The sequence below is a fragment of the Saccopteryx leptura genome, chromosome 2 (genome assembly GCF_036850995.1).
Source record: "Saccopteryx leptura isolate mSacLep1 chromosome 2, mSacLep1_pri_phased_curated, whole genome shotgun sequence".
Lineage (NCBI taxonomy): Eukaryota > Metazoa > Chordata > Mammalia > Chiroptera > Emballonuridae > Saccopteryx > Saccopteryx leptura.
In genome coordinates, this window is record NC_089504.1 from 335046528 (window position 1) to 335061784 (window position 15257).

The 15257-nt window shown below is 41.9% G+C and overlaps 1 protein-coding gene across 2 annotated transcripts in view; it reads right to left on the reverse strand.

Moving 5' to 3' along the window:
* The window catches only part of TAOK1 (TAO kinase 1), a 172988-nt gene that overhangs the window by 13153 nt on the left and 144578 nt on the right, over nt 1-15257 (reverse strand). For both annotated transcript variants that reach the window (XM_066363617.1, XM_066363618.1), the window contains exons 18-19: nt 13145-13357; nt 11873-12055 (exon numbers count right to left, since the gene is read on the reverse strand). In XM_066363617.1, the coding sequence (XP_066219714.1) occupies nt 11873-12055; nt 13145-13357 (396 nt within the window). The remainder of the gene's footprint in view (nt 1-11872; nt 12056-13144; nt 13358-15257) is intronic.

The window sequence follows — 15257 nt, forward strand, 5'->3', positions numbered from 1 at the left end:
GGTATAGTATTCAGCCATAAGAAATGATGACATCGGATCATTTATAACAAAACGGTGAGATCTTGATAACATTATACGGAGTGAAATAAGTAAATCAGAAAAAAACAAGAACTGCAAGATTCCATACATTGGTGGGACATAAAAACGAGACTAAGAGACATGGACAAGAGTGTGGTGGTTACGGGGGGCGGGGGGAAAGGAGGGAGAGGGGGAGGGGTAGGGGCACAAAGAAAACTAGATAGGTGACGGAGGACAATCTGACTTTGGGTGATGGGTATGCAACATAATTGAATGACAAGATAACCTGGACATGTTTTCTTTGAATATATGTACCCTGATTTATTGATGTCACCCCATTAAAATTAATAAAAATTTATTTATTAAAAACAAAACAAAACTGGCCCTGGCCGGTTGGCTCAGTGGTAGAGCGTTGGCCTGGCGTGCAGGAGTCCCAGGTTCGATTCCCGGCCAGGGCACACAGGAGAAGTGCCCATCTGCTTCTCCACCCCTCTCCCTCTCCTTCCTCTCTGTCTCTCACTCCCCCCCCCCTCAGCCAAGGCTCCATTGGAGCAAAGTTTGCCCAGGCGCTGAGGATGGCTCTGTGGCCTCTGCCTCAGGTGCTAGAATGGCTCTGATTGTGGCAGAGTGATGCCCCAAGATGGGCAGAGCATCGCCCCCTGGTGGGCGTGCCCCGGTCGGGCGCATGCAGGAGTCTGTCTGACTGCCTCCCTGTTTCCAACTTAAGAAAAATACAGAAAAAACACACACACACACACACAAAAAAAAAACCCGACAAAAGAAAAAAAAAAGTTAGAAGAGCCCTGGTTGTTTGGCTCAGTGATAGAGCATTGGCCTGGTGTGTGAAGTCCTGGGTTCAATTCCCGGCCAAGGCACAAAGAAGTGCCCATTTGCTTCTCCACCCTTCTCCCACTCCTTTCACTCTATCTCTCTCTTCCCCTCTCGCAGCCAAGGCTCCATTGGAGCAAAATTGGCCTGGGCGCTGAGGATGGCTCCATGGCCTCTGCCTCAGGTGCTAGAATGGCCCCGATTGCAGCACAGCAAGGCCCCAGAGGGGCCGAGCATTGCCCCCTGGTGGGCATGCCAGGTGGATCCTGGTCGGGCACATGAGGGAGTCTGTCTTGACTGCTCTGCACCGCCCCCCCCCCCCGCCGCTTCTCACTTGGGAAAAATACAAAAAAAAAAAAAAAAGCCTGTACCTAGATGTTAGTGGTTGGGTAGGCATCATAATCAGTTCTATAAAACTAGGAGGTAATACAAATAGTTGTATATAATTTTTTTTTCATGTAAAGGAGGGGGAGACAAAGAGAGGTAGAGACAGGATGAAAGGGAGATGAGAAGCATTAACTCATAGTTGTGTCACTTTATTTTTATTTATTTATTTATTTATTTATTTTTTGTATTTTTCTGAAGCTGGAAATGGGGAGAGACAGTCAAGACAGATTCCCGCATATGCCCGACCGGGATCCACCCGGCATGCCCACCAGGGGCAACACTCTACCCAGCAGGGGGCAATGCTCTGCCCCTCTGGGGCGTCACTCTGCCACGACCAGAGCCACTCTAGCGCCTGGGGCAGAGGCCAAGGAACCATCCCCAGCGCCCGGGCCATCTTTGCTCCAATGGAGCCTTGGCTGCGGGAGGGGAAGAGAGAGACAGAGAGGAAGGAGTGGGGGGGGAGAAGCAAATGGGCGCTTCTCCTATGTGCCCTGGCCGGGAATCGAACCCGGGTCCCCCGCACGCCAGGCCGACGCTCTACAATGAGCCAACTAGCCAGGGCCAGTTGTGTCACTTTAGTTGCTCACTGATTCCTTCCCATATGTACCTTAACCAGAGGGCTTAAACCAAGCCACTGACCCCTTGCTCAACCCAGCAACCTCAGGGTTTTGAACCTGGGACCTCAGTGTCCCAGGTCAATGCTCTATCCACTGTGCCATTATCTGTCAGGTAACTATATATAATTTTAAAAAATGTAATAAATAAATAAATAAATAAATAAATAAATAAATAAATAAATAAAGTTAATAGACAATAAAGAAAAGTTGGAGAACCTTTTAATGAATGATAAGATTGATAATAGTGAACCCATTATGTCATTTAAAAGTGGGAGAACCAGACATTATGTATCTCAAAATAATGCAAAAGTACATAGTAATAACCCTTATAAAAATTCCTTGCAAAAAATTTTTTTAAAGAAAATAAAAAATTGAATGTAAATATAATTATGTCTATAAATCTGACTACCAGTTGACAAGAAACATGAAGGATAGCAATACATTAAATGACGACATGAGGATACAATCAACCAAATCTAGAATGTGAAAATTCATATAGAGAAAATGATCCAATTCACAATTTAAAAAAGGAGGTGGAGTGAGGCTTGTTAAAGACTCAAAGAAAAATTTTTTTAAGTGAGAAGCAGAGGCAGAGAGACAGACTCCCACATGTGCCCTGACTGGGATCTACTCAGAAAGTCCCCTATGGGCCAATGCTCTGCCCATCTGAAGCATTGCTCCGTTGCTTGGCTCAACACTTGGAAACAACTTGTTCCAACCAAGCCATGGCTGCAGGAGAGGAAGAGAGATCGGGGGGGGGGGGGGGGGAGTGCGGGGGGTTGAGAAGCAGATGGTTGCCTTTCCTGTGTGCCCTGACCGAGAATCGAACCTAGGAAATACACATGCTGGGCCGATGCTCTACCACTGAGTCAACTGGCCAAGGTTTTTTTTTTTTACAGGGACAGAGCGAGAGTCAGAGAGAGGGATAGATAGGGAGAGACAAGAACGGAGAGAAATGAGAAGCATCAATCATCAGTTTTTCATTGCCACTGCGACACCTTAGTTGTTCATTGATTGCTCTCTCATATGTGCCTTGACCGTGGGCCTTCAGCAGACCAAGTAACCCCTTGCTCAAGCCAGTGACCTTGGGTCCAAGCTGGTGAGCTTTTTGCTCAAACCAGATGAGCCCGCGCCCAAACTGGCAACCTTGGGGTCTCGAACCTGGGTCCTTTGCATCCCAGTCCAATGCTCTATCCACTGCGCCACCGCCTGGTCAGGCAAGGCTGATTTTTTTTTTAAGTGAGGGAGGGGAGATAGAGAGATCCCCACATGTACCCTGACCAGGATGCACCCAGCAAACCCCATCCGGAGCTGATGCTAGAATCAACCAAGCTATTCTCAGCGCCTGGGGCTGACACATGAACCAAATGAGCCACTGGCTGCAAGAGGGAAAGAGAAGCAGATGGTTGATTCTCATGTGTGCCCTGACCGTGGATTGAACCTGGGATGTCCGCATATTGGGCTGACGCTGTATCCACTGCAGGGCCTCAAAGATTTTTTAAAAAAGATTTTATTTATTTGGTGTTTGGAGAAAGGAGAGAGAGAGAGCAAAATGGGGATGGGAGGAGCAGGAAGCATTAACTCATAGTAGTTGCTTCCCATATGTGCCTTGACAGGGCAAGTCCAGGGTTTGGAACCAGCAATCTCAGCATTCTAGGTTGAATGCGTCACCCAATGCACCACCACAAATCAAAGATTTAAAAGATAACTAAATGCAACTGTTTAGGCCCCAATCCAAATGAACTAACTTAAAAATGTATTTGAAATAAAAGGGAAATTTAGACATGGACCGAATATTACATACTATTAAACATTTCTAATTTTGTTAGCCATCACAATGGAATTATGGTTAAAAAGTCCTTATCTATATAGCCTGATTAGTAGTGGTACAATGGATAGAGCATTAACCTGGGATACTGAGAACCCAGGTTCGAAATCCCAAGGTTGCTAGCTTGAGCGCAGGGTTGCCGGCATGAGTATGAGATCGAAATGATCACATGGTCACTGGCTTGAGCCCAAGGTCGCTGGCTTGAGAAAGGGGTCACTGGTTTGGCTTGAGCCCCTGGTCAAGGCACATATATGAAGCAATCAATAAACAACTAACGTGACGCAACTGTGAATTGATGCTTCTCATCTCTTTTCCTTCCTTACCTGCCTCTCTCTCTCTTAAAATAAAATCCTTACCTATATTTAGGAGTGAAATAATGCTATGATGAAATTTCCTTTAAAAAACTTAAAGACACTCGGCCCTGGCCGGTTGGCTCAGCGGTAGAGCGTCGGCCTAGCGTGCAGAGGACCAGGATTCAATTCCCGGCCAGGGCACACAGGAGAAGCGCCCATTTGCTTCTCCACCCCTCCGCCGCGCCTTCCTCTCTGTCTCTCTCTTCCCCTCCCACAGCCAAGGCTCCATTGGAGCAAAGATGGCCCGGGCGCTGGGGATGGCTCTGTAGCCTCTGCCTCAGGCGCTAGAGTGGCTCTGGTCGCAACATGGCGACGCCCAGGATGGGCAGAGCATCGCCCCCTGGTGGGCAGAGCGTTGCCCCTGGTGGGCGTGCCGGGTGGATCCCGGTCCGGCGCATGCGGGAGTCTGTCTGACTGTCTCTCCCTCTTTCCAGTTTCAGAAAAATTCAAAAAAAAAAAAAAAAAAAAAAAAAAATTAAGACACTCTCTCCTAACTCCTACACCTCCCCCCAAAAAGATGTGGAAGAGGGGGAATAGATAAGAAAAAATTAAGCATTGGTAACTGCCAAAGCTGGGTAATAAGTACATGGGGGATTTCATTGTACTAATTCTTTCTACTTTTGTGTATATTTGAAATAAAATGTTTTTAAAAAATGGAAAAAAAGAGAATTTTTAAAAGAGTATTAAATAGGTTTCAAGATATTTGAGAATAGTCATTGCTCTTTAAAGAAATCTAACTTGACAGATATGTTTAGGTTTTAGGTACCAAGATTTTTTTTTTTTTAATTTATTGATTTTAGTGAGAGAGTAAGGGAGGGAGAAAGAGAGAGCTAGAAACAGGAACATAGATTTGTTCTTCTTTGTGCCCTGATGGGGGATCAAAACAGCAACCTCTGTGCTTTGGGAAGATGCTCTAACCAACCAAGCTATCTGGCCAGGGCTTTTTATTTTTTTAATTATGTACCAAGATTTATTTATTTATTTATTTATTTTATAGAGACAGAGAGAGACTCAGAAGCATCAATCATTAGCTTTTCGTTGCGACACCTTAGTTGTTTATTGATTGCTTTCTCATATGTGCCTCAGGCCTTCAGCAGATCGATTAACCCCTTACTAGAGCCAGCGACCTTGGGTCCAAGCTGGTGAGCTTCTGCTCAAACCAGATGAGCCCCCATTCAAGCTGGCAACCTCGGGGTCTCGAACCTGGGTCCTCTGCATCCCAGTCCAACGCTCTATCCACTGCACCACCACCTGGTCAGGCTATGTACCAAGATTTTTAAAGTGCCCTTAAGAAACAGTTTTAACATGGGAACCACATGTAAATAAAAACCTGCAAAAGAATGTGATAAGACATAATAAAAGATTCATAAGGTAAGCAGAAATACAAAGGGATGGAGTGATTCACTCAATAAGAAACAGAATAGGGCAAAGAAGTCTTCTCTGAGGAGGAGGTGGTAGAGACTGGATTCTGAAGGAACAGTATAAGTTTACCAGGAAGACAAGGGGAGAGAATGATATTTTTATCAGAGGGAACATGTAAAGGCATAGAAAGATGATAAAATAAGAGTTGGCCAGAATGGACTAAATAAATGAAATAAAAGGTTGAAAATTATTCAAAGTTATAAGTACAAAAGTGTTACAAAGGTTTAGAGAGGGCATTTCACATGAAGGTTGAAGAAGAACTGAAATTGGACATGAGGCTTCTTCTGAGGCAAAGACATCAAATTGTTAACTGTGGTGATTTCTGAGTGGTAGAATTAAAGACATTTTAATTTCTATTTCTTTATATTTACAAAGTCAAAAAAAAAAGATTGTGGTTTTTTAAAATAATTTTTCTACTCTTTTAATAGCCACATATAAAATAACCAATTCGCAGGCCCTGGCCAGTTGGCTCAGTGGTAGAGTGTCGGCCTGGTGTGCAGGAGTCCCAGGTTCGATTCCCGGCCAGGGCACACAGGAGAAGCACCCATCTGCTTCTCCACCCCTCCCCCTCTCCTTCCTCTCTGTCTTTCTCTTCCCCTCCCGCAGCCAGGGTTCCATTGGAGCAAAGTTGGCCAGGGCGCTGAGGATGGCTCTATGGCCTCTGCCTCAGGCATTAGAATGGCTATGGTTGCAACAGAGCGACGCCCCAGATGGGCAGAGCATCGTCCCCTGGTGGGCGTGCTGGGTGGATCCCGGTGGGTACATGCGGGAGTCTGTCTGACTGCCTCCCCGTTTCCAACTTCAGAAAAATACAAAACAACAACAACAACAAAAACCCAATTTGCCTGACTTGTGGTGGTGCAGTGGATAAAAGTGTCGACCTGGAACAATGAGGTCACTGGTTTGAAACCCTGCACTTGTCTGGTCAAGGCACATATGGGAGTTGATGCTTCCTGCTCCTCCCCATTTTATCTCTCTCTCTTTCTCTCATTCTCCTCTCTAAAAATGAATAAATTTTAAAAGTAAATAAATAAAATAACCATTTCATCTAGAATTAGGTTTATATATCTGATTCAAAGAACTTCAACTTTTATCTTTTAAATAGCTTATATGTCCTGACCAGGCGGTGGCGCAGTGGATAGAGCGTCGGACTGGGATGCGGAGGACTCAGGTTCAAGACCCCAAGGTCACCAGCTTGTGTGTGGGCTCATCTGGTTCGAGCAAAGCTCACCAGCTTGGACCCAAGGTTGCTGGCTTGAGCAAGGTTACTCAGTCTGCTGTAGCCCCACAGTCAAGGCACATATGAGAAAACAATCAATGAACAACTAAAGTGCCACAACAAAAAACTGATGATTGATACTTCTCATCTCTCTCCGTTCCTGTCTGTCTGTCCCTATCTATCCCTCTCTCTCTCGTTCTGTCTCTGTAAAAAATAAATAAATAAATAAAGTACTCTTAAAAAAAATAGCTTATACGTAAAAATTTCAAAAATACATTCACTAAAAGCATTTTATTTTAATTTGAAGAATCTAATAAATGAGGACAATACACTGAGCATGTTATGTAACTGATCTTAATGCCTGGCATATTTTTTAAAGTAAATTCACGATAAAAATATTAAACACATTAATGTTTATCAACCTTTTTTTAATCCAGTATTGTTTCACTTTTGCTTGTTGATTAGTTTTGTCATTTAAGAAACTCAGAAAAGTTTTCAACTAAAAATAAAAGCTAATATTTGTGACAGCTTAATCTTCATTTCTTTTAAAATGTTATTTATTATTGCAAATTGGAAAGTTGGTTTCACTGAGTAGATGAATTACCGTAATTCTGTGAGGCTCTCCCAACCTATCTTTTTGAAACTAAATGTGACATTTTTGTGTGAATATTTTCACTTCCACAAAGAAAGGCCCTGTAACATGCTCCTTAAAAGAAATAGTGGCTCTGGCCAGTTGGCTCAGCGGTAGAGCGTCCCCCTGGCGTGCAGGAGACCTGGGTTCGATTCCTGGCCAGGGCACACAGGAGAAGCGCCCATCTGCTTCTCCACCCCTCCCCCTCTCCTTCCTCTCTGTCTCTCTCTTCGCCTCCCGCAGCCAAGGCTCCATTGGAGCAAAGATGGCCCGGGCACTGAGGATGGCTCTGTGCCTCTGCCTCAGGAGCTAGAATGGCTCTGAATGCAACAGAGCGACACCCCAGAGGGGCAGAGCATTGCCCCCTGGTGGGCATGCCGGGTGGATTCCGGTTGGGCGCATGCAGGAGTCTGTCTGACTGCCTCCCCGCTTCCAGCTTCGGAAAAATGAAAAAAAAAAAAAAAAAAAGTCTATACTTTGGAAATATTGCCACCTTTTTTGTTATGTATAAAATTCACATGGAACTTAAATTTGTTATGATATCATCTTGCTGAATTTTTATTTATTTTTATTTTATTTTATTTATTTTTATTTTTATTTATTCATTTTAGAGAGGAGAGAGAGAGACAGAGAGGAGAGAGAGACAGGGGGGAGGAGCTGGAAGCATCAACTCCCATATGTGCCTTGACCAGGCAAGCCCAGGGATTCAAACCGGCGACCTCAGCATTTCCAGGTCAACGCTTTATCCACTGCCCCACCACAGGTCAGGCTTGCTGAAATTTTAATATAAATCAAGTATAGAAAGAGTTGTAGTAAGACTTCGTGTGAGTCAAATGAGACTTACTTTGTTGGTGTTTCAACCTTTAAACAATTCCTGGTTTATTTGGAGGCTAAGAGCATACTTCAAACAGAATTATTTTTCATCTAGAAACAATTAGCATTCACTCTGGTTCCATCTCTATTTATTTACAGATAACTTTTTTTTGGACATATCTTTTTTTATTTAAATACCATTTTGATCATTCATGATGCAAGAACATTCAAATAATAAAGCTACAAGAAATTTGCTTTATTTTATAGATTTGTTAAAGATTGGTCTTCAAACATTATAGCCAATGATGCCACGCTTGTCTATGACCTTGTTGACCTAAAACCACATCCATACCTCAGTGGCCAGCAAACCATTCAGCAGAGCTTCCTTAAGTGTGAGCCATTTTTTTTTATTTATTCATTTTAGAGAGGAGGGAGGGAGGGAGGGAGGGAGAGAGAGACAGAGAGAGAGAGATAGAAAGGGAGGAGGAGCAGGAAGCATCAACTCCCATATGTGCCTTGACCAGACAAGTGCAGGGTTTTGAACTGGCAACCTCAGTGTTCCAGGTCAATGCTTTATCCACTGCGCCACCAGAGGTCAAAAGTGTGAGCCATTTTGAAGCTACCAGTTTGAACACTACTGACTTTTTTTCAAGCTTTGAATAGCTGTAGGAAATCTCAGCAGGTGTTGGAGGAATTAGCTCAACCTTGGCATAGTGGAGAAACTGGGCCATGGTTCTAGGATGAATATTCTGTGAGTCTCGAACAGTCAGCTGAATGTCACCCCTCATAAGAACCCACTGAAGCTCAAATAACTCTTTCTTATCTGTACAACCAGTAAGCACAAAGTACAAAAAAATATAGCTGTTATAATTTTTAGAAGTTTCTGTAGAGAGAGTTCATGGCTTTAGTACTTGGCAACTGACCTCAAAGTGCTTCACAGTCATGCATTTCACTTGAAATGTAAACATGAGCTCTAAAAATCAAGTAGCAACTCACAGCACTATAGATTTATCATTCTATTGTTATTTTATTTTTAATACTAATCTTTTAATTTTCCATTATCAAAGCACATTAACTACCACATAAAAAGTAGTACAATGGAAAACAAACCAATCTACCATATTAATATAGTCATTACTCACATTACTTCAATTCAGTGTTACCTTTTTTATTTTATTCAATACATCATAATGTGTATAATATTAAACACATTTATATTAATACTGTCTTTGTAGCCATCACTTAAATGGCTGAATAAGATTTTATTAAATAGCTTGGCCATATTACTTAATTATATCTCTATTTTATTTTATGAGAATTTTAAGGCCCTGGCCAGTTGGCTCAGTGGTAGAGCATCGGCCTGGTGTGCAGGAGTCCCAGGTTCGATTCCCGGCCAGGGCACACAGAAGCACCCATCTGCTTCTCCACCCCTCCCCCTCTCCTTCCTCTCTGTATGTCTCTTCCCCTCCCCAGCCAAGGCTCCACTGGAGCAAAGTTGGCCGGGGCACTGAGGATGGCTCTGTGGCCTCTGCCTCAGGTGCTAGAATGGCTCTGGTTGCAACAGAGTGACGCCCCAGATGGGCAGAGCATCGCCCCCTGGTGGGCGTGCCGGGTGGATCCCAGTTGGGCGCATGCGGGAGTCTGTCTGACTGTCTCTCCCTGTTTCCAGCTTGAGAAAAATGCAAAAAAACAAAACAAAACAAAAAAAACCTGACAACTTATGCTGGAGAGAAAGATCTCAAATGCTCCTTATAACTCTATTTTAGATGGTTAGTTATAAACCATTAAAAATGCTATCATTACCATATTTATGTATATTTCCCCCTCTATTTTGCATTTCTTTTCCTTGGAATTCTCAAAGTTTTAAATACTTAACATTTCCAAAGTCAATATATACTTCTAAATTGCTTTGCAAAGTGCATTAACAAGGCATGAGAGTGCCACATCACCTTCACCAATGGGTTTCAGTTTTATACTCACATTTTACTAGATTTGTACAACACTGAGGCTTTGGTTCATATATTGAAATAATTAGCAATGTTTAACTCTGAACCACTAGGTGAAGCTAAAAATACAAATATACTTTAATAGTACCAATATTTCTCATGACACTATTCCTGAAATACTACAGTTAGTTTTCCTTTTTTTTTGTATTTTTCTGAAGCTGGAAACGGGGAGAGACAGTCAGACAGACTCCCGCATGCGCCCGACTGGGATCCACCCAGCATGCCCACCAGGGGGCGACGCTCTGCCCCTCCGGGGCGTCACTCTGTTGTGACCAGAGCCACTCTAGCGCCTGGGGCAGAGGCCAAGGAGCCATCCCCAGCACCCGGGCCATCTTTGCTCCGATGGAGCCTTGCTGCGGAAGGGGAAGAGAGAGACAGAGAGGAAGGAGAGGGGGAGGGGTGGAGAAGCAGATGGGCACTTCTCTGTGTGCCCTGGCCGGGAATTGAACCCAGGACTCCTGCACGCCAGGCCGACGCTCTACCAGTAAGCCAACCGGCCAGGGCCCTTTTCCTCTTTTTATCACTCAAAATCTTATGTCTGCCTGACCAGGTGATGATGCAGTGGATAGAGCGTCGGACTGGGATACAGAGGACCCAGGTTCAAGACCCCAAGGTCGCCAGCTTGAGTGCACGGTCATCTGGTTTGAGCAAAGCTCACCAGCTTGAGCCCAAGGTCGCTGACTTGAGCAAGGGATCACTCGGTCTGCTGTAGCCCCCCGGTCAAGGCACATATGAGAAATCAATCAATAAACAACTAAAGAGCTGCAATGAAGAACTGATGTTTCTCATCTCTCTCCCTTCCTATCTGTCCCTCTCTCTGTCTCTGCAATAAATAAATAAATAAATAAATAAATGTATGCACTATGGCAGGGGTCCCCAAACTTTTTACACAGGGGGCCAGTTCACTGTCCCTCAGACCGTTGGGGGGCCGCCACATACAGTGCTCCTATCACTGACCACCAGTGAAAGAGGTGCTCCTTTCTGGAAGTGCGGCGAGAGGTGTATAAATAGTTTCAAGTGGCCACATGCGGCCCATGGGCCGTAGTTTGGGGATGCCTGCAAAAATCTTATGTCCATCATCCTTTCCCAAAAACACTCACATATAGCTTAAGTACCTTCAAGGACAGAAATGAATTTGGTGATTCTAGTTCTATTCTCTAATTTATCTGACCAAGAATAAATAAAACATAAATAAATAAATAAATAAGGGTACATCTGGAAGTACATAACATTTTCAGCCTGGCTTTTCACCTGTGTGGAACTTGTTTTTCCTTTTGTCCTCTAGTAATCTTCCACCAATCTCTATAGTTTCAGGCCCAGGACATATGAGTAAAGCATGTATTCTTGATCCTTTGACCCTGCCTCTGCCAGGCAATAGCTAAAGTTCTTTTTCTTCACTATCCAGTTTTTCTCAATCCCCTTAGGTAGAACTAAGTACATAAAAGAAGTGAGAAATATGCAGCCAGAGCTACTCTCATAATTCAACTGTCTTTACATAATCTGTATCCTTTCTCTTGCAATTACCACTTAATTGTAGTCCTCTAATGTTTAGAACTCATTAATAATAAAGTTTATTATTGGGTCAATAATTTAAAAAGAAAAAAGAAAGACACTACCAAAACTAGAATTAAGGAAATATGGCACTAAGAAAACAATTTAATGCTACCTCTGTCAATATGAAAATATATTTATAAAATGCTTCTGAAGAAAGCAAATACTAGCACAAGTACTTTCCTTCTATTACTTATACCTTTTGTTCTAAGAGTGCCCTGCGGAGGGAGACTCTCTGTTCAAGCTCCCGAAGCTCTCGATCATGTTGTGCCTCGGCTTGCATCTTGATTTTGCTCTGATAAGCATTCAACAGCTCCAGTTCCTGCTGCAGCTGCATCTTCAAAACCTGGCACTCTGCTTCCTGTGCTTCATCCAAACGCAGCTGAAAGACAGAAAGAAAAAAGATGTCATGACCTATGGAAAGAACAAGTGTGAGAGAAAACAGAATACTGTTTTGTAGGATATGTAACTGTTCTCTCTTCTATTTTAGAGTAAATGTCTTTGAAAAAGGAAGGCACATTAACCAATGATTGCATCATGAAGATAAAGCCAACACAAGCCATTTGGAGGATGCCTAAATAATCACATTTCTCTTAAGAAAAACCTAGACTCTGATTAGGTAATATAACACTGTGAATCTCTTCTCTCAAATGGAAATAACTATAGAATAGGGGCCAGCCTACTATAGCCTATAGGCCAAATTGTGTGTGAGTGCGCGCATGCGTGTATTTAAGTAACTTTCTAGCTGAGAACGGTCTCTCATTTTGAAATAGTTACATTTTAAATGGCTATATAAGTACCCACATAATATCCTCAATTTTGCCTTCCTGCCCACAAAGCCTAAAATATCAGCTATCTGAACCTTTAAGAAAAAGTTTTCAGCCCTGGCAGGTTAGCTCAGTTGGTTAGATAGAGCGTTGTCTTGAAGTGTGTTGTCCAGAAGCACAAAGGTTGCAGGTTAGATCCCGGGTCAGGGTACATATGGGAAACAACTGATGAATGCACAACTTAAGTGTAACAAGAAATGAATGGCTCCCCCTCACTACACACAAATCAAGCAATAAAAAGTTTTTACAAACTTATGTAGAAAATATTTTATATATGCACTCAAATGTGACCATTTGGATTTTCAATATAGTACAATATAGTATAGTACTACTTTTTGCCCACTGCTTAACAAAAAGTTGCTGCTCTAATCTTGATAAAACTTTTAGGATAGGTACTAAAGACCTGAGATGTACTGGCACAGCCCATTTAGAACTTTGTGTCTAAATGGGACAATGAGAATTCTATATGTATCATGCCTACTTCCAAGCAATGCTGAGAGCCAGAAGAATATGAACCACCACCACTATTTCCCAAGCTGTAGGAGAGCTATCACTTTCAACTAGTATTTTAACTGCTGGGATTGTATTCAGGTAGTAGAATGATGGGGGCACTAAATTGTTTTGCCTAAATAAAACAAACTCACAGCTTGTGTAGACAGCATTTCATTAATGCTGTGGTCATACTGCTCAGCCAGGATGGCTAACTTCCGAGTCTGCTCCTCCTTGAGCCGTTTCAGAACAGCTTTGTGCTCACTCTTTGGTGTAGTCTCCAGTAGGTGATTTCTTAACGCCTTGTACTGCCTGGTTTGAATTTTGCAGGTGTCCTGAAACTGCTTTTTTATTTGGAGTTCTTTAGACTGAGAAGAAAAAAATAGATGTATATAATTTTTAACATATGGCATTTGGCATACTTTATGATTAAATGAAAAGAAAGGCTGCTAGAAGAAAGGAAGAGAAAAAATATAAAAAGGTGAGATCATAAGGTTGAAGGTACTTTTACACTTGACTACTCGGTTAAGCCAGTGAATTCTATAAATTTTAGTAGCAGAAAGTCTAATTTAAATCATTAAAATACCAATTACCTCATTTATTACAGGACCTGAAACAATACTCATTACTTTGCTAGTTAAATTTAGCAGTGAATAAATGTTAAAATTAGTTTTTATTACTGTGTATATTGATGACAGATAATTAAATTTCTTCCTAAGCAGTAAGTATAGTACATATAAAAAGCACAGACAATATTTTATCAGATCTCTAGGGCAGAAAATAAACATATTTATTCTGTTCCTTATCTGAGACACTTTGCTCCAATAATGACAATCTCAACTCCAACTACACAGTCTGTGACAGATTCTGTAAAAATAGGGGATTAGTAAATTAATAAAGTATTATTATTACAATTGGTCTTTTCCATAAAGGAATAAACTAGGTAGAAATAGTAATTAACACTTAGTAATAGTTTACTGTTTTTGTTTGTTTGTTTAGCAAGAGAAAAAGACAGAGACAGACAGGGACAAAGAGACAAGGAGGGAGAGAGAAGCATCAATTCTTCATTGAGGCACCTTAGTTGTTCATCGATTGCTTTTTCATATGTGCCTTCATGGGGGGGCTCCACCAAGCCAGTGACCCCTTGCGCAAGCCAGTGACCATAAGGTCATGTCTATGATCCCATGCTCAAGCTGGTGAGCCCTCACTCAAGCCAGCAACCTCATGGTTTTGAACCTGTGTCCTCAGAGTCCCAGCTTGATAACTCTATCCACTGCATCACCACTTGGTCAGACAGGAATAGTTTATTCTTTAACACACAAGCAAAAATTCTAAATTGTTAACTAATTTTTCCAAGGTCAAACAAAATTTATAGGGCAAGGGAGGGGTCAACCTTTCTTAGGGTGATAATAAACATGAATTACATAAACATTTGAGATAAAATAATTTGAGTTCAGAGATATAAGAGTTTTTGGCTTGCCTGACCTGTGGTGGCACAGTGCATAAAACGTAAACCTGGAATATTGAGGTCGCCGGTTCAAAATCTGGGCTTGAAACCCTAGGCTTGACTGGGTCAAGGCACATATGGGAGTTGATGCTTCCTGCTCCTGCCCCCTTCTCTCTCTCTTTTTCTCTGTCTCTCTCTCCTAAAAGAGTTTTGGCTTTTGTTTTTGGTTAATCACAAGTTAGGCATTCTGTGAATTCAGGTTTTAACAAAATTAAATAAGATGAAATCTATTTCTATAAAGTATACTGATCAAGTCTACATGTGAAAATATATTCATTTATTACAGTAAGGCAAAACCTACAGTTGAAATTATTTTACCTAAATATAGATATTGTCAGAAATTGACTGGTTGATACAGTATGCAACAAAATCAGTTTTTGCCTTCCCCACTCCATACTACATTAAATATAATCTTTCCTATTTTATATCATCTGAGGCACTAGGTCATAGTCATATATCTTTTATTCTGTGAAGGGTTAAGAAATGTCTAGCTAGCAAAAAAAACCCTTTTGGTTTAGCTATGTTTAATAGCACTGCTCTTAAATACTGTCTTTGTTTAAAAAAATTCTTCCAAGTTAGCCAGGAATGGAACCATGAAATTTAGACATTCTCTTTTGCCTCTGTATAACAACCTCCAGTCTTTTAAGTTTTTATTTTAAAAATATTGTGCTAAGAAAACTGTGTATCACTAGCTTAATGAGAAAGAAGAACTCCTTGAAAAAAGGTACAGAGCATGACGGTTTGATTTATACATACTGTAA